At 48.6% G+C, this 17,925-nt stretch overlaps 1 protein-coding gene across 1 annotated transcript in view; it reads left to right on the top strand.

Moving 5' to 3' along the window:
- The window catches only part of ADAP1 (ArfGAP with dual PH domains 1), a 57,155-nt gene that overhangs the window by 28,634 nt on the left and 10,596 nt on the right, over positions 1-17,925 (top strand). The window contains exon 5 of the mRNA XM_082772753.1: positions 17,331-17,443. Within this exon, the coding sequence (XP_082628879.1) occupies positions 17,331-17,443 (113 nt within the window). The remainder of the gene's footprint in view (positions 1-17,330; positions 17,444-17,925) is intronic.

The raw sequence follows: 17,925 nt of genomic DNA, 5'->3' as shown, positions 1-17,925 counted from the left end.
GACTTTCCCTGTGAAACGTTTTTTGCCTTTCATTGTCAGATGCTAGCAGGAAGTGGGCAGCTTTGGTGAATTCACAGCTTCAAAATGCAGTTAGAGAATTATCAAATGTCTCATTTGCCCACCTTTCCTTTTTGGGTGGGGGAGAAAAAGCATCACAGGCAATTTCAGAAGGTCAAATCGCTGCTGCCAGAAGTGTCCAGTCTGATAGGATGAGTTCTGAATCGTGGTAAGCTGAGAGCTTCTGGGAGGCTGATGCATTTCTTCCTCCTCCTGGTTAATTGGCAGAGCACAGCCTGAGGGTCTTGGGGTGCTGGAGAGAGGAGAGAGAGGGCTTTTGTGGGGGGAGGTTTGTGTCCTGAGGAGCCAGAGAGGACAGGGATGGTGTGTCCGTGCTGCAGCCTGCTCTGGTGCTGCTCAAAGCAGAGGCGTTTTTGCCAGCATCCTTCTCTTTGTACACGTATGTGGCTGTGCCAGTAATGCATGCTCTGGCTTCTGTACCCTCCTGCCGCATTGTCTGAACAACTGCATCCTCGACTTCTGCAAAGATGGCTTTTCTGATGTAAATGCTTTCAGTGAGGGAATGCAGCGTAATGCTGGGTGCTGAGCCCCATTTCACAGGTGGGTGCATGGAGGGCCCTGGGGGTCTGCGTGCTGCTGGGTAGCAGGGGCCGGGCCCCAGCTCTTGGTACCTTGAGGGGTCAGTGCGGGTGGGAAGGGGAGCTCATGGCCTCAGGGTGAAGCTCCCTGGGTTGCAGCCAAGGTTTTAGGCTGGTGGCTGCTTGTGTTTGTCATCAGGGCTGGTGAGCATGGCCATTTGACCCTGTCCTACCTCTCTGAGGGCTGTCTACTTGCAGGTGAGGGCTGCATCCTTGACTGGTGTGAATGTGTGTTGCTCTGTTGAAGCTTGCATTGGGTTCTGCTCTCTGAATGCCTTCACGTCAGACCTGGTTTGTGCTCAGAGCATCAGGATGCTGTGGGTAATGAGATCCCCTCCCGACACCTGATGAAATGGTACTGTGGGAACAACCTGATACAGATGGAAATCTGTTGTGTGAAACCATCTCCTCGTAGGCAGGCAGCACTGTCACAGGTGATTCCTGTAGCATCCTGTACGTGCTGGTGAGCACATTCATTAAGCAAAAAGGTCTAATCGAAACTCTATTCTTGTGAAGGTGTTACCAGCTGAATGAGGAGCTGCTTTTAGTGCTAGGAAGGCTTGAGCCAGCTGATGTGCTCAGAACGGTAGCCAGATACCATCTCAGCTTCTCTCATGCAGCCTGACATTAAGATTATTTCATTGCCGTATTTTTGCAACCACACGCAACCTGATGTGGACAAATCCTTGGCTGATGTTCCTGTTCACGTTTCCACCAAGTCCAGTGAAGCTCTTCTCACTTTCCCCAGGTGACGATGGCGCTGTGGTGACAAGCTCTGCACGACCGCAGAGCGGGACTGCAGCGCAGTTGGGTGTAAGGTGAGAGCAGGCAGGCGGCATTCCCTCGGGAAAAAAAAAAAAAAAGAGGCATTGCCCCACTGCAAGAGTGGCTCTAAAAGAGTCAGCTTTGTTGTTTCTTTTGCAAGCATGCGAATTATCCTGTTGTTTTATAAGCAAGGAGAAGTGGAGCATTTAGCAATCACAGATAGCTGCATCTGGCTGGGATTGTCCAAGGCACTGAAAAGCGAGAGGGGAAGATGAGCAGGCAATGCTTGCATAAGCTTTGGTTCCTTAGGACACCAAGCTTACGGGAACGATAAGAGAAGCCACGTGATAAGTTTTTTATTTTATATAACAATAATTATATAATTATATAAATATTTTATAATTATATATGATGAAGATAAGCTAGGAAATGCTTATCATTTTTATCAGTAGCTCACCCAGTCTGATGAACAGGCCACCAGTGCCTGCTGTAGGAGAGTGTTGTGGTGCAAATCCTTTCGGGGCAGGATTTGGTTTTGCTGTGTCTGCAGCGAGCTGCCTGATCAGCAGCGTGGCTGTGGTGCGAGGCAGGTGTACCTGGCATTGCTGCAGCCATACGCAGGCTGCCCCTCTCTTGTGTGACCTGGCTAGGGATATAAATACTTCAGCACTTTTTTCCCAGTGCTCCTTCTCTCCCTCCCCCCTCAGTTTACAACATCTCCTTGTGACAAAGCAGCCCTCGGTGCCAGCAGGCGGCTGTGCCAGGCTGAGCGGGGCCGCGGCGGCTCTGCCTGCTTCTTGCAGGGCTGCAGTGTGAGCGCAGGGAGCTCGCGAATGCGAAGTCCTGCAGCTGATCTGGTGATCGATGGGACTGGCTTTGCAACTCAGAGCCGTTCTTAATCAGGCTGTAAGCACCAGTAAAAATGAGTTTATAAGCGCTGCTACCTGTTTGGTCTTCCAAGCAGCAGAGAAATAGCTGCAAAGCAGTTGCAGTGGTTTGAGTTCATGAAGCCCCAAGTCCTCCCCCAAATCCTAGCGATATTTCTGTTGACAGCAGCGAGATGTGAAGTGTCACTTTATAAACACTGAGTTACATTAGACTCTGAATACCACAAAGGTCTTAAAATCCACATGGCTGATGCAAAGCTATAAGTAGTCTTTAAAGCGCAGCCTGCGTCGTGTGTCTGTAAAGTGAATAGAACCACGCAAATAGAGAGTTTATTTTCCTCCCCTTCTGTTTTTATGCTGGCAAGTTTCCCATAATGCCAGTGACGTGACTCTTGATTTACACCATGTATGGAAATTTAGGAAAAGGCTGCTTATAAAGGGCTCTTCTACCATTTTGTGAGTTGAGCTTCTGAAGATACTGGTTTCATCTGTAATCTCCACCCAAAGATCTGATTTTTTTTCAGCAGTTTCCGTGAATGTAAATCTTTACTTAACCTCAGTGCACCCATGACTGATTGGCCAACAGAGCTGTCAAAAGCTTTAGCAAGCCTTGACCTTAGCCCACAGAGAGGAATTTTCAATACAAAGAAATCAGTTAATTTATTTCTCCGGCATAGCCTCAAAGAGGAGTGCCGCTTTGCTCTGGATGATTTCTAATGCCACTGTTATCTGATGATAGCTGCAAAATGGATGAAAGTCTCTTCTTATGCTTGAAAGGCTTGAGAATTAGAGCTGGGCTTTGAGCGCAGCTCCGGTGCTTTCCGCTGGTGCCTCTCTTTGATGGGCAGCGCTTGTTTGCGTCGTGCTGACTGAGGCAGGGCTGCAGCATGCATCGGGAAGGTGAGGCGTGCTCAGTGACCTGCAGAGCATCCATCACAGTCTGGTGCTTTCGGTACAGCCCTTCTCTCCCCATCCCTGTAAGCAGAGCCTTCATGGACCTGGAGATTGAAATAAAAGAGGAGAGCTGCTAAAAAGCAGGGGAGCTAAGGGCAGCCTGCTATTTTGCTGAAGCTTCATGCAGAGTCCTGCACGGCTGAGATTTAGACATCAGAGGAGATGCTTTGTGGGAGGAAGTCATGACAGTGCGATGCCTGCTGGTGCTCGGTGTGCGTACTGTGATTGCATCACTGGTGCCTTCTGTTAAGTCATGGTTTCCAGTAAATTCCCAGCAGCTGCTTCCGGTGTCTGGCTGAACTGAAGTGCCAGGTTTGGCTCTTACTGAGTTCTGCAAAACGTTGTTACGAAGCTGTGCTCAGCCTTTCTCTTATCTGTGAGATCTCGGCTAGTCCGTCCCGAGCTCTGGCTCCATTTCTACCATCCCCAGCTGAATCCAGGAGCGATTCCCCTTTGGCATTGCTATACCCTTGCAAGCTGGTTCTGTGCCCTGAGGGAGGTGAGGGCTGCCCTCCAAAGATGGGCAGCAGAGATGCTGCTCCTCTCTGGCAGAACTGAGCACATGAGCTGTGGTTGGTGCCTGGTAGGAAAAGAGTAGCAAGTGTGCCTGGTGCCGTGGGGACGGTGGCTTGCACAAACCTGGGGGGGTAAGCAAAGGGACAAAGCCCTCCCCAAAATGACGCAGACGATGTCACTCCTTGCGTTTCAAGGGCACACGAGAGCATTACAAGTGGGTTGGGTCTGTGCTCCAGATGCTGTACGGACCTACCCTGGTGTGCAGATGCAAAAAGCAGCCCTGGTCCAGCGAGATTATAGTCAAAGAGCATTTAGCAGGGGTGGGCGTGTGGGTGTCTGCACTGACACTAAAACCTGAATGCCCGCCAACACGCCGCTACTCCAGAGATGTGATTAGTCTCTAAAGCTGCACATCGAGGTTACTGCAGTCTGGTGGCCAGGAGGGGGTTAAAGCACAGGCATCCCTCCAGCGAGGAGCCTGCAGTGAAACCTCCTTCTCATGCAGGCACAGACAGGGCTTCTGTTCTCTGGCACTGACATCACCCGCGGGTGGCCGGGAGGTGACGCACGCCGGGAGCCAGGCTCCGCGGGCACTGCAGCACCCAGGAGAGAGATGCTGGATGTGGCACAGCACCCGCTCAAAGCCCTCGTGCTCCTCTGTGGCTGGCTGGACCATGCCCAGGCTGTCAGGCAGGCACAAAAAGTTGGTGGAAGGAGCGTTGGTGAGCAGCTTTGGTCAGCGTCCTTCCCCCTGGGCTCCTCCTGCTGGCCTGGCAGCCTTCAGAGCTGGTGGCTGGCAAGTTGGGATTTCCGCAGGTTTGGTTTTCTTGCAGCCCAGACACGGTGTTTGGTGGTTTGGGAGAAAAGCACCTGCATCACCACTTGCCCATGCTCAGTCACCTTTTTATGTCTTCCTGGTTTAACCCTGTATTTAATGTTACACAACTCCCCATCAGGACTTGGTTCAGGAAACCTTTCCCCACCGTCTTTGTGGTTTGAGGGAAATGCAGCCGCCACTTTCAAACAAAGGGCTGCTGCTTCCTCTTCCTCGGCAGGCGTGGGGCATGCTGCGGGACAGCTCACCTCGCCTGGCTCTGCAGCCTCATCCCGAGCCAAGAGCAAAAACCCCACAGCAGCACTCACAGGGGGAGGGAAGGAAAGGTGTCCATTAGGAAAAACAAAACCAAAAAAAATAAATAAAATAACCTCCCATGTACTTCCCTGCCAGATCAACGACACCCACTGCAGGCATCAGCAGTGGCAGACCCGGTGCTTTTGGAGAGCGTCACACAGCCCTGGCTCTGAGAGCAGCCTGCTTTGCAGTGCAGGCGGTGTAAGCATCAAGCACGGACCGTGCTGCTGCACAGACAAGGCACATCAAAGAGCTGTTTAGCTAACAAAACCAGGAGGAAAGATGTGAGGGGAGATCACAGCATGGTTGTTGTCTTGTTTTGTTTTTTTTCCCAGGTGACAGGGACGTGCCCACGCTGCGTGTCCCTGTGACAGGTGGGATGTGCTGGGTCTCGGCAGGGTGGCGGCATGCACCCAGGGACTGAAGCAGCCTTTCAGTGCTTTCCAGCAACATTTTAAAGTGCTGATTCTCACACAGGGCAGCCCCTCTGAGATAGGGATGTCACCTAATGAGGCTCCATTACAACCCAAGGAAGGTGCTGTGCCGCTTCCCCGCGTCGCTAAAAGGAGAGCATGCACTACCAGCACCAGGAAACAATAGAAAAGGCAGCAAATGCAAAAGCTTTTTGTTTAGAAATAACTTTGGTGCATTTTTACTTTTTCTGCCTTTTGTACAGGCACACAGCCCCCTCTGGGTCATGGTTAGAGGCCAAGGACTGCTGCTGCACTCTCCAGGAAATCTGCGAGCGCTGCAGTGACCCAGTGCTGGCGTGTGGGGATGGAGGAAAATTGATGTTCCTCTTACAGATAGGTGGTGTGGAAGGAAACTCAAGGAGCAACGTGCTGGTGGCTTCAGCTCCCCTAAAGCACGTAGGCAGCCAGAATCACAGGCGAGGACACGTGGGCCCGCGTGGGAGGGATGGAGTCGGCCGAGCGATGTGTTGGCACCGCTGGCTGTGGGGGGGGGCTGCGGCACCACCGCCAGCTGAAGCTGGATGTTCACAGTGAGGTTAGGATCCAGCTGTAATTTTAACAGCTGGTTCTGTCAAGCTGCCTTCAACACAGTTCTGATCCCAAATTCTATAATTAGCCCGGCAGCAGCAGCGGCTTTCTCACAAAAATTAAAGCAGCAGCGTTGCTTGTGGCAGGGGAAGCAGAACAGCGAGAGAGCAAGCCTTACTGCAAGTGGAAAGGGCTGGCTGATAAAATTTTAAATAGTTGTGGTTTGGTCTTCTTTTTCCTCTCCATCTAAGTGCTTTGTGCAAAATGTTTGGTCAGTTTTTTGTTTTTTCCCCTCAAAAAAGAACGAGTAAGAAGCGCTGTTTCATTTTGCATCATGTGTAACAGAAACGTTTGCGTTTGTAAACTCAAGTAAAAAAAAGTTTCATTTGTGGTCAACTCAGCATCAGGTACGTGAGCTGAGCTGGTCGGGGTTCTCATGGGAGAGACGCTCAGCACCTTCCTGCTCTTACACTCAGCGGCTGAAGGCATCCCCTGTATTTTGGGGTGAGCTCTGGGTGGTTCCTGGCAGCCCTCCGAGCTGCTGTGCCCCTGGGACACATGCTAAGTGTAAGCTGTAAGATCAATAAGGTGTTTGAAACACCCCAATTATCATTGACAGGAGTCAGTCCTCAATAGCTTTCCCTGTCTAGGGTCAATCAGCTCGAAATACTGCATTTGGCATCTCTTGGGCTGTTTGTTCCTGTAACCTTGGGTTTCTGCAGTCAATAAACGAATCCATTCGAACGGAAAGGAGATAAAGAAAGAAGTCAGGCTGGTTCTCCATGGTTTTTGATAACTTTTAGAGCAAGAATAAAGGAACTAGCCCTTTCTATTTCTGATGGTTTGTGAAGGGAGTTCTTGGTGTCCTGATCTCTACGGTGTTTTCACAGTGTAGTGACACAGGGCCAAAAGGCTGGTGCAGCATCTTCTGGTGATGGGGAGGGAGTGACTGGGAAGTAACGCTGTAACCAAGTACATGGGAAAGGCTGATTTCATGGCAACTTGTCCTAGCTTAATTAAATTGCTATTAAAGAACAATCCATTTTATGTTGGAGACCTGTGCCGGGCCAGGCAGTTTCTGTCTCACCAGATGAAGGACGTGTTTCCGGAGTGAGGTCATGTCTTTTGTTCTGGAGTTTGCTGAAGACATTGCTGAGCCTTAGATGAAACTTGACCAAGAAGCGTGAGCATTTGTTGATGCCTCTTTCTGCTCGGCACCAGCCCATCTCCATCACTGATTTCATAATTCTGTGCTCCAAAAATAAAACGCTGCAAATCTGTAAAGCTGTGGAGGGATGGGGAAGATTTGGCATCTGATGCAGGGAAGCTCTGCACGAGTGCCCTTGCTGCAGACGCGAGTGATCCAGCAGCAAGCGCTATCTGGATGTGTCCACTGAGCTCTGAAGGGAGGTAAGGGGAGGATATGGGACCATATCCTGTAGTGAGCTTGCTTGAGATTTTATCCTGATGCCTTGGATGCAGCAGATAAGCCTGCAGCAGAGGAGTTGCTCACACCCCTCCCCTTACCTCTTGAATGCTTGCAGAGAAATTGGACTGAAGATGCCTCCCCAGCTGTCTCAGTATGCCTGTATAAAAAAAAAAAATGCTGCAGTTGAGGTGCACACACAGCAGCTACGGAGATGAGCCAGGTTCATTTTCATAACCAGCTCTGTGAGAACAGCCCTTGAGGGACGTGATTATGTGGCACATGGCTAACAACCAGCACATCCCCAAAATATCTGAAAGGCAAGAAAGCTGCTCAGCAGGGAGTGAATTTCAAACTTGCACGCATTGCAGAGGCTGGAAGAAGAAATTTTAGCATAGTAAAGTTAGTGGAGTTTTGGCCAGTGATTTATTTAGGCTAGGATTTAGCCCTGGTTTATATAATTACAGGAGTTCACAAAGTGGGATCGTCCTGCTCCAGGGACGGGGGGTGATAGGTTTAGAAAAGCAAACATCCAAAAGTGTGCAAATATCCTCGTGCAACTGGGAGGCTGTGGCTGCACCGCTGAGTGCACCTCCCTCCATCCCACAGCTCCAGGAGCATCCAAAGGAGCCGATTTCTGGGACAGCTGTAAAACTGGCAGCTGGGAGAGGAATGAGTCCTAAATGAAAAAATTCTCCATTCCCCACATAAAGCAATAGCTTCGCCTGTAAATGTGTCGAACCCTCAATAATAGATGATCAGGAGCCGTTAGCACCGCAGCAGATGTGCTCACAGCCATTTGGATTTCTCTTCAAAGCAAACAAAGAGGAATGTGGTGTGCGTGTGGGGATGGATTTCCCTGATTTACGATCGTGCAGCAGCGCTGCCTACGTGGGGGGAATACTTTATTCCGGGACGCCCTGGAGAGAGGGTCCTAAACCCGTTTGAAGTCAGTGGTGAACTTCTCTGCTGACTTCACTCAGGCTCTGGTCGATGGTTAAGTTCATTTAATCCTCGCATGGATTGATCTATGGGAGCAGCTGCCCAGGCTGAGATTTTATTTACTGTTAGGGGTGTCAGACAGTCCATCTAAAACTGTTCGGGGCTGGGAGGATATTTTGGCCTGCTCCCATAGCTGTGGTTTGAGGCTCTGCACAATGCCCGCGTGAAATGCAGCCCTTCAGGTGTTTCCCAGAGCTCTGCAGTCATTTCGAGCCAAACCCTCAGTAGCACGTGGCTTGGTGTAGCCCATCTGGGGTGCATGTTGAGGGTGGAAAGGCTCCTCATCCTCAAGCCTTTTTTTTTTTTTAGGGTCTCACCCGTTTGCAGGGAGAGAGCCTGCTGCATACAACTCACTATTTTGGCCACGTGTCTTCATCACGAAGCCTCTGCTGATGGCTGTGCTGGGTGAGAGTGGCGAGGGGGAGCACGTGGGAGACTTGCATGGAGCTCTGCCAAGCACAAACCTTGAGTTTATCCTTTAAGAGCAGGGTGAGGATCCATCTGTGCTGCTGGCTCCTTAGGGCTTCAAGCATTTAAAATTTCACACAAAGCCTCCTGCAGGGTGGTGGTGGGCAATCCCTGTGCCCGTTTCCTTCTCACCAGTGCAGCTTTCTGGGCAGCTTTTGTGCATGTAGCTGCACAGGGACTGCAGTGAGGACTTTTGGGGTACCTGTGTCTTGCCCCAGTCTCTGTTTTGGGAGTGGTTTCAGCAGGGTAATGCTGCTGCTGTAGAGATACTGCTGTGACTCAGTGCTGCGTGCCTGTCCTTAGATGTCTTCTCTCCCAGCTTCCCAGCTAGGTCAGACCCCAGATGCATTCGGTGCTGGTAAGGGGGATGAACATCGCATTGCGAACCTCTCAGCTTTCATCTGCCTTTTTATAATGAAAGACCAGATTCACAAGATCAAAACCTGAAGGTTATTTACCTGTAACTGGAATTTTTCTCCAAGCAGCCAGCAGCTCCCAGGTGGCCGTGCAGGGATGCCACTCAAGGAGGAAGCATTTGATTTCCAAGTAAAATTAGATTCCACATTCAATTCTCAGTAACACAAGCACAAGACTTCCAGTAAAGATGTTTTCTGTAGAAGAGGGTTTTAACCTCTCCCAGCAGATACAATCTAATTGTGCTGCAGCAGCTAACTATTGCCTTATCTTCAATATGTAAACACTTGCTCAGTAATTAAGTTACCATGGAAGTAGTACTGTATCGATGGCCAATTATAAGATAAACTGATAAAAAGGGGGCTGCGGCTGTGTTTTCTACAGAGCACACCAAATCTGATATGCCTATAATGGTCAGGTAAAGACTTGGGAATGTTGTGTTTCAATATATTCTCCCGATATTCATGCTTGCATAGCTTTTTCAGGGGAGGTGAGTGCTCTCTGGGAGATCAGCTTTTCCAGGAATGAATCTATTAAAAATTGAAGTTTTTCTCTGGTGAATGTCCTTTGCACCACCTTACCTTGTACTCACCCAGAGATTGCCACATCCTGCTGCCTTGTGTCCCCACCTTTCATCCCATGGATGGCTCCGTGGAGGCACCTCCCATGCCTTGGTTCTGCTGCATTCAGCCAGCACAAGGGGCAATAAGATCCCATCCGAGATACCTTCTGGGAGTATTAATGTCTGTATTAATGTCTTTGTCACCTGAGAGCTACTCTGTGGGGCATGATAATATGTGATTAAAGAAGCCAGTTAGAAACAGTTTAGGAAGCTGGATTAGGTACCTGATCTCTTACTATGGTTCCTTTTATCTGACAGCCCAGTGAAAGAAAGGTGTCTGGATTACACTGGGAGACATCGGAATCAACAAGAGCGTTCTCTGGGTGCTGGGCTTAGTGGTGTCATGAACAATTTTAATCGTTTCTAAATGGTGCCAAACATCACAAGCTTAATGGATTTCAGCTTTATTACTGGGGCTTTGCTTAGAAGCAATTTGGATTTTCAGCTGTGAGCCAGCAGTGTAAGTGTACTCAGGGTGACATTAAAAGGGACTGGAAACCCAGGGACTGACCTGGCATTTAAATACCATGTGCCCATGCACGGGGACAGACCTCATCTTCTTTCCATCATGGTCAAGACCTCGATGCTCTGTTAAGCCCAGCCCCATGTTGTTTCCATAGGGGCGATGTGTTTGGCTCCATTTCACGTGCTGATCTCCAGCAGATGGGTAGCTGAACAAGCAACTTTTTCCATTTCAAAGGCTTTGTTGCTCACGATGAAGCAAGATGATGATTTCTTTGTGCAGTGATCTCTACAGTTTGTTGGCTTCAACCTCAAACTTCTTGTAGGCATGATCTAAACTGGTCTCTATCCTTTGTTTTGGGGGGGAGTGGGTTAGCTGTGCCAGTTTTGGGTGACTTGGCTGGAGGGAAAGCAGTCACTGCCTCCAAATCCAGTTTCTCTGGGTGGCTTTTTTACATCATGGGAGAAGACGCCCTGCAAGATCTCAACGTTGAAGAGGGTTTTGTAAAATGCTTTTGACTTTGCTGGGAGAAATGGTAATGGGAGGCAACCTTGTATGTCAGGCATTTGTGGATCAAATCTGTGTAAAGCTGTCAGGGACAGAAGTCCCCAGTTCAAGACTGGTGGTCACTGAGGTCTCTTCAGCTGGTTGGTGCTCTTAGTCGGCATGAACAAGAAGAGGGGGAAAAGGGGAACATAGACATTTGTCAAGTTCTCCTCAGGAGTAGCATGTGGCATTGTTTCCCTTATCAGTAAAGGGAAATACATGTGTTCCTGCTCCTTGTGGGTTTTTGTGCCACCTAGAACCACCAACCTAAGGTTTCGGGTGCTTCTAGAGCAGAGTTGAACATTAATAATGATGTTTTCCCCTAGAAGGCCAAGGAGATGTCTGTAGCACTTTCTCAATCATCTACTGAATCCTAGCTTTGTGTGTGATGCAGCCATTCAAGTACTAATTGCCTTTGATTAAGTCAATCATTTGCAGAGTGAGTGGGTTAATTGGGTATTGTGGAAGCAATCGATCTAATCAGCTGCTTGCATCCATAGCTGAGGCGCTACAATGCAGCAGGACAATAATTGTTTTATGAGCTCCTGGAAGGCAGCAGAGGCAGACTGGATGGCAACAAGAAACCTTTCTCTGCAAAATGGCCTTTAGGAAAGGTAATTTGCATGCTAAGTGTTCATTAGGAGAGGCCTGATTGATTAAGAGCTGGGAAATTCTCCCCTCTAAAATGCGCGTGCATGAGAAAATGGCTGGTGTTGTGGATGGTAGATCCTGGGCTCATTTGCTTGTCTGAGCGTGGCGTGGTAAAGGTGTGTTGTCCTGGGGGTGGGTTGAGGAGATGTTGTCTTGATGGTGGGATGAAGGAGATCACAGCCAGCACCACAAAATCCCAGCCGGTATGACACAAGATGCTCCAGACACCCATCCCCACACGAGGTGCACCTAGAGCTTACCTCCCAGGTGCCCTTCCAGGGGCAAGGAAACTATTTGGTCTGCAGGACCACTCAACACATATTCACTCCTTGCTGAGGCTCTCATTTCCAAAGCACTGAACTGTGCCTGAACGGGAACAGCTCCTGGTGGCTCCGCACATGGCCCATGCCAGCAGTGCCTGGGGGAAAGGAGAGGATCCCACCGCATCCCCCAGCCTCCGGGGCCCCGTCTGCCTCCTGCATGTGTGGATGCCGACAGCTCCAGTACACCTCTGTCTGCACTGCTGAACATGTAACCAGCAGGAAGTGTATTTATCTGGAGATGACTGCAGAATTATTTTCAGGGAAGTTATAAGCTACTCAGCACAGCTGCAGACAGGGAAAAAAAGCTGCTGGTGCCGTGCGGTGGACCAGAGGAGCAGTCGAAGCCTTGGCTGCAAGCTCTCAGTTGGCTGACTGCCCTTGTCAACGCTTAGAGGGGACGCTTTCTGTGTGGGGAGGACAAATTTGTCTCCAAACAAAGAGCAGTGTTTTCACTCCACAAGAAAATTTGGCTTTTTTAAAAATAATTTTTATTGGAATGCTTAAAAAATTCACATTGAAGTCAATGAACCACAACAAAGAAATATTACAACTTACAGCAATCGAATCAGACGATTTACACTGATGCAGCCAAAGAGGAGGTGTGCAGTTCTTTTTGCAACACTATTTGAAGTCCAGTCCCTTGGGAAACCTTAGGATACGCCACCTTCTAAATCCAGCTCTCTGATTATGGTTTATTTTTGAGGAAATATCCTTCAGACTCTTCGTGCTAAAAGGAGGCTGTGACATCAGTGTCAGTGGTGGTAAAGGATGGTAGGGATTCTCCACTCAGCTGCTCCAAGTAATTATGCAATTCCTTAACCTCGCAGAAAAAGCAGGCACATCATCTCCAGTGAGTACCCATCCACCATTCTGGTTTAATTAACATCTTACAGTGGGAGTGTAGCAGGCTATTCAGCTTCTGACATACAGAAGCGGTGATATGTACCTGGTAATTTTAGCAGCAAAGTGATGTAGTTGTGTTTATATCTTCCTCTTCATCTGCAAAGCTCTGAATTGGGGTCAGAACACCTTGTCTGGCTGCCTAGAGAAAAGAAAACTGACTTCAGTAGGTGGAGGGGCCCTGCCCAATCTCTAGGAAAATGCAATTGTTCTTGGATTACGCACACGAGTAAATTTTTTCCTTTTTTTCAGCCTTCCATGCTTTGTCTTGCAGTGAGACCAGGAAAAAAAACAACACAGTAATGCACTTGTTCTTGGGCACAGGTATCGGCTTTATCACTCTGCTTGGTTTGGATATAGAAGCATGTTTCTGGTTTTACCACTGACCTAGAAATGTCCTGGAAACAAAAAGTTCCGTTCCCAGCTGAAATTGCAAAGTAGAGCACCAAAGAAACTGAAGAGCAGATGTGGTTCAAGTACAAGTTTATCGTGTTTTACATAGGATGAGGGAAAGCAAAATCCATGCCTGGTGTTTTTTTCTTTTTTTTTTTTTTCCCAATGCAGTGCATGTGATTGTCCTTCTCTTGGGATGAATTTCTTTGTTTTCTGAGAACAAAGGCTGAAACTGAAAGAGTCATTTTGGGTACTTCCTATAATCCGCATGCTCAGACATGCCAAAAGCCCCATCAATAAGCACACACCATAACGGCGCTCTGAGCTGGGGAAGTAGCAATATCCCTCTTCTTAAAAATAGGGAACTTGGACAAATTGCTGGAGGAAGTCAGATGGAAAGATGGTATCTGTGTTAGACTGTCTTGAGAGCAAATCCTCTCCCGTGCTTCCTCTGTAGCCCCTTGGATGGTGAGAAAGCTGGGTTGGGCTGGAGCACCCCAAGGGCCGTGCCATTTCAGGTAATGTGCGTGCTGCTTGTTGGCCAACTTTGTCACAACTGTTTGGCAGCTTTTTTACAAGTGTCCCCGTTTTGTGGTAGAGCTGACAGTTTGGTTTTTCGTTTTGGCAGGGGGTTGAAGTGAGAGAGTGTTATTTCTAAAGGGTGCTGGCCAGCAGATCTCCATCAGGTAGTTCTTTCTGCAGCCATGGCTGGGTGCTGGTGATCAAGCACGGCGTCGACAGGCGGCCACGTCCTTTGGGAGAGGATACAAACGTGCCCTAGTGCTAGGAATTGGCAAGTGTGGCAGGGCTGGGGGTTGTTTTGCTTCAGAACAAGCAGAACAACCTTCACGAAGGTCTGAATGTGACCAGGTACCTTTACTCTGGAAGCTGTTGGTAAGGTAGTGTGGAGGCGAGGAGGGACTCTGGTACCTCAGCTCTGAGATCTGCTCCCCTCTCCAGCCTCCTGCAGTTCTTTCTCCAGCTGTTTTTGCAATCTTTTAGATCGGGCTGCTGAGGACACGTCTTGCTGACATACTGTTTGCCCGGGGAAGCTGGATGAGTTCATGTTCAGTTCACGTCCAGTTCCTTGTGTTTTGCATTTAATCAGCGCTGACAGGGGTGCAGGCAGCACGTTTGGACAGAGCAGAGGAACAGCTCCCGAGGACACAGCCCTGGAGGAGGAAAGAAAGAAAAGAAGCAAGCAAAGGATTTAAGAAAATCTGTGCCAAAGTACAGCAAAATTAGCAGCTGGCTTTGTCAGAGCAGCCAGGAGCTCTTTTGCAGAGGCAATGGTTCTGGAAAGAGCTGGCATATGAACTATGGAAAGGGATTGCATTTGCTATTATGTTGTTTTTTTTTGTTTGTTTGTTTGATTATTGTTATTTTTTAAATTTATTTATTTTTTTCTCCCTTGGAGTGGAATTCAGATAACTGTGTTTTGCCACAAAGGGCTGGAAAAAGGGAAATCAAAATGATGAAAATGTCCATACACATGAGGGCATGAAAACCTAGGCTTCCAGCCTGGCCTTGGCACTGGCTCACAGTATTGTCCTGGGCAGCTCACCAAACCTCTGTGTGCTTCCACCTCTTTGTATAAAACCGTTAGGATGCCTGTGCTGGGGCAAGTGTTATGTGGGCTTCACAAATTTCCAATTATTTGAATTTGAGATCCTCTTTGGGGAAATGCAGAGAGTTTTTATTCCCTGTTCCTGAAGTGTTAAGAGAAATTACACACAAAAAAAAATAATTGTGGAGGAGAGCAAGTTTAACAGGGAATGCCTGCAGCGCCCTTCCACCCTGTGCCATTCGGATGTTTGTAACAAAATACTCCAGAGCAGTGAGGGAATGCAACCTGCAGCCAAAACGTGTGGAGCTGCTCCGAGGTTGTGCTGCTGAGGGCTGAGCTCCATGCCCAGCGCGCTCTGCTGAGCTGGGCAAACCCAGGTGGGTGTTTCTGAACTACAAGATTATGTTTCCTCCTGCATCACCTTGTATTTTGCATTTGTCACCATCTTCCATGTGCCATCTTCTCTCTCTCTTCTTTGACACCGGGGTCCTTTCCTCCAGACCCAGCTCTCCAGCCCCCAATGAGCTGGCGGTGTTTCCCCCGTGTCAGCGAGGCTCTGAAACCATCCCCACCACTTAGCCACTTGCCGTTCCAGAGGGCAGCTGCCTGCCGTCAGAGCCCCGGCAGCATCTCTGCCTCGTGTGAAGCAAATCTCACGTTTTTATGACTTATCAGCTGGGCAGAACCTGCTGCCTGTCTGTCTCCTGTCAGCCCCGCGTTGTGAGGGCTGGGATCCCTGTCCAACTCTGTCTCGTTCAGGTGCTATCGGGCACGTAGCGGTTTTGCTGATACAACCCTGGCAGGTAGTGGCCTTCCCTGCAAAGCTGGGAATTAATTTGTGCTGCAGCAGTGATGAGAGCAGCTCAGGCTGTGCCTCGGGTGGATGTTGCTGCCCTGGGCTCTTCTGGTGGCTTTCTTGGCTGGCTTCCCCTTGCTTAGACATTGGGTCTTAGCTGTCAGTGGGTGCTTCTTTCTAACGCTGCAAGTGCCCTCCGAGGGATTGGGCATGGCTTTTTGGTAGAAAAGTCCCAGCTGGAGTTGGGATGGGATCGAATTGTTAGACTGAATCCGCCAGCCTTTGTGGAGGATGCACCCCAAGCCCGAAGGACAGACGGCTGGAGCACAGTAAGAGCTTTGCCCCTGTAATTCTCCTGACGTCTCTGGTGTCGGTGCTTTGGTTCCCGGGCTGGTGTACGTGTGCTGCTGCGAGTGGGTCTCGGTGCTGTGCCCATGCGGAGCATTTGTCCTGGGCTGGAGGGATGGGAGGGCAGCAGCGTGACATCACGTTTTAAAAGAAAGCCCTGCTGCAATACATGACCCGAATAAAATACAGAAACAAAGGAGAGGCCGCAGACAGCTGTAAGTATTTCCACCCCTTACATCTGCAGCACGTTATCAGCCCACTTGCAGTCCTGCACGCCAGCAGCTGATGTGAGCTTGGATTTATGACACTGTAGTTAGCATTCAGCATTACCGACAGCACGGCCTTTGCCATTGCACTTATTTACACCAGATGTTGACAGCTTTGCCTCGCAGTCAGCAGAGGGCTCTCTGAGGAGCTGGAAAAAGTATTTGGCTTGGGGTTTCATCAGTCCAGACAGAATAAACTGGTATCTTGACTTAGCAGCAAAGGCACGTTTAGCTAGATGGGCAATTTCTCTTCAGTTAGCATCTTTAGCCCTTGTCCGTGTTACTCTTTTCTTTCTGTCATTTCTGATTGTTAAATGTACTTGTGTGTGTGTGGACTTTTTTTTTCTCTAGGTTTCTTATGGCATGGAACCATTTTGTATCATTTGTACCTGTAGAGCGAGTGTTGAGGAGTCGGCTGAGTGGTTTTTGTGCATCTTTTCATCTGTGTGTTAAATAAATCCTACATGACACTGGGTGACATGAACAACTGTCTGAAAAGCAGGTTGAATAAGGATTTTCTCTACACCACCATTCATAGCACTCAGATGAAGGACAGGCTGCTTAATGATTCCATAGCCACTTCCACATACTAAAACAAAAAATAGTTACAAGTTGTTATAAAATGTGCAGTTTTTAACTTTAAAATCCTACCTTCTGAGAGCCAAAACTGGAAATCTGAAAGAATTGAAATTAAGAGAAAGGGGAACACTTTTTTCAGTGGGACTTTTCAATAATTATATCTTAAATTTATATCATAAAGCTTTTATTGGACAGTTCTTGGGGGTTCCTGTTTTTTTTTTTTTTTTTTTTTTTTTTTTTTTTTTTTATCAGTGCAGGAGGCCCTGTCTTGCTTGCCTTCCTCTTGCTCCAGAAGTGCTATTTCCATAAGCTGGGAGAGGAGGTACCAGGAGCTGTGGCGGGGTTGTCCCTTGGGAACAAGGGCTGAAGTCTTTGCCCATACCGCAGCGTGTGATGCATGGTGCAAATCCCCCTTTACCTGGCACATCGCTGTATCAGAGCGTGGGGATCTCTGAAGTACAGGAGGTTGGGAAAGAGCATCAGAGTGAGAAAGGCAAATCCGAAGGAAAAACCAGTTTCTTCTGTCTTGTGTGATCCAGCCACACATTTGATCTACTTGGTTTTGATGTCAAAGTTCTTCTCCTATTCTTTATCCTATCTCTTTTTTCAGCAATATGTTTTATTCCTGGTTCTCAGCAATTGCTTTCTGCTGCAGGGTACCGAGAAGGATTTCTGTGGAAGAGAGGACGTGACAACGGGCAATTCCTAAGCCGAAAATTTGTGTTATCGGAGAGGGAAGGTGCACTGAAGTACTTCAACAAAAATGACGTGAGTTTCTGGGGCTGCTCTTTGTTGATGGGGGAGCACAACAGTAAGAGCATCTGTGAACAAATAATTTCCAGGCCACTGTTTAATTTATAGGGTTACAGAGTTTTCATAGCGTTGTTGGTCACCGATCAGCACAGGACAAGGGCACCAGCTTGCCAGCCTCATTGTAGGGTATGCTCTTGGTCCACCACCACAGTCACGGTGAGACACCCTAACTGACCATTTTACATCCTCCTGCTGTGTTTTAAAGTGTGTAAGATTTTCCTTAAACCACTAATGAAGGAGTTTTTCTCAGCTCTGTCTGTGTATGATTCAGCTGAGATGGATTTCCTATCTGTGGCTAGCTAGTGGCAAAGGTAACGCCACCTGACAGGGGTCACTGGGGTCTGAAACCTCCTTTAAGTGACATGGCAAGCAATCCTGAGGGAAAGTCCTCGGGTTTTTCTCTTGCAGTGTCAAGCGGTAGAAGCATTTGTCTTTTC

Source organism: Aythya marila (assembly GCF_965140915.1).
Source record: "Aythya marila genome assembly, chromosome: 15".
NCBI classification, from domain to species: Eukaryota; Metazoa; Chordata; class Aves; order Anseriformes; family Anatidae; genus Aythya; species Aythya marila.
This window is presented reverse-complemented; position numbering and strand designations above follow the sequence as displayed.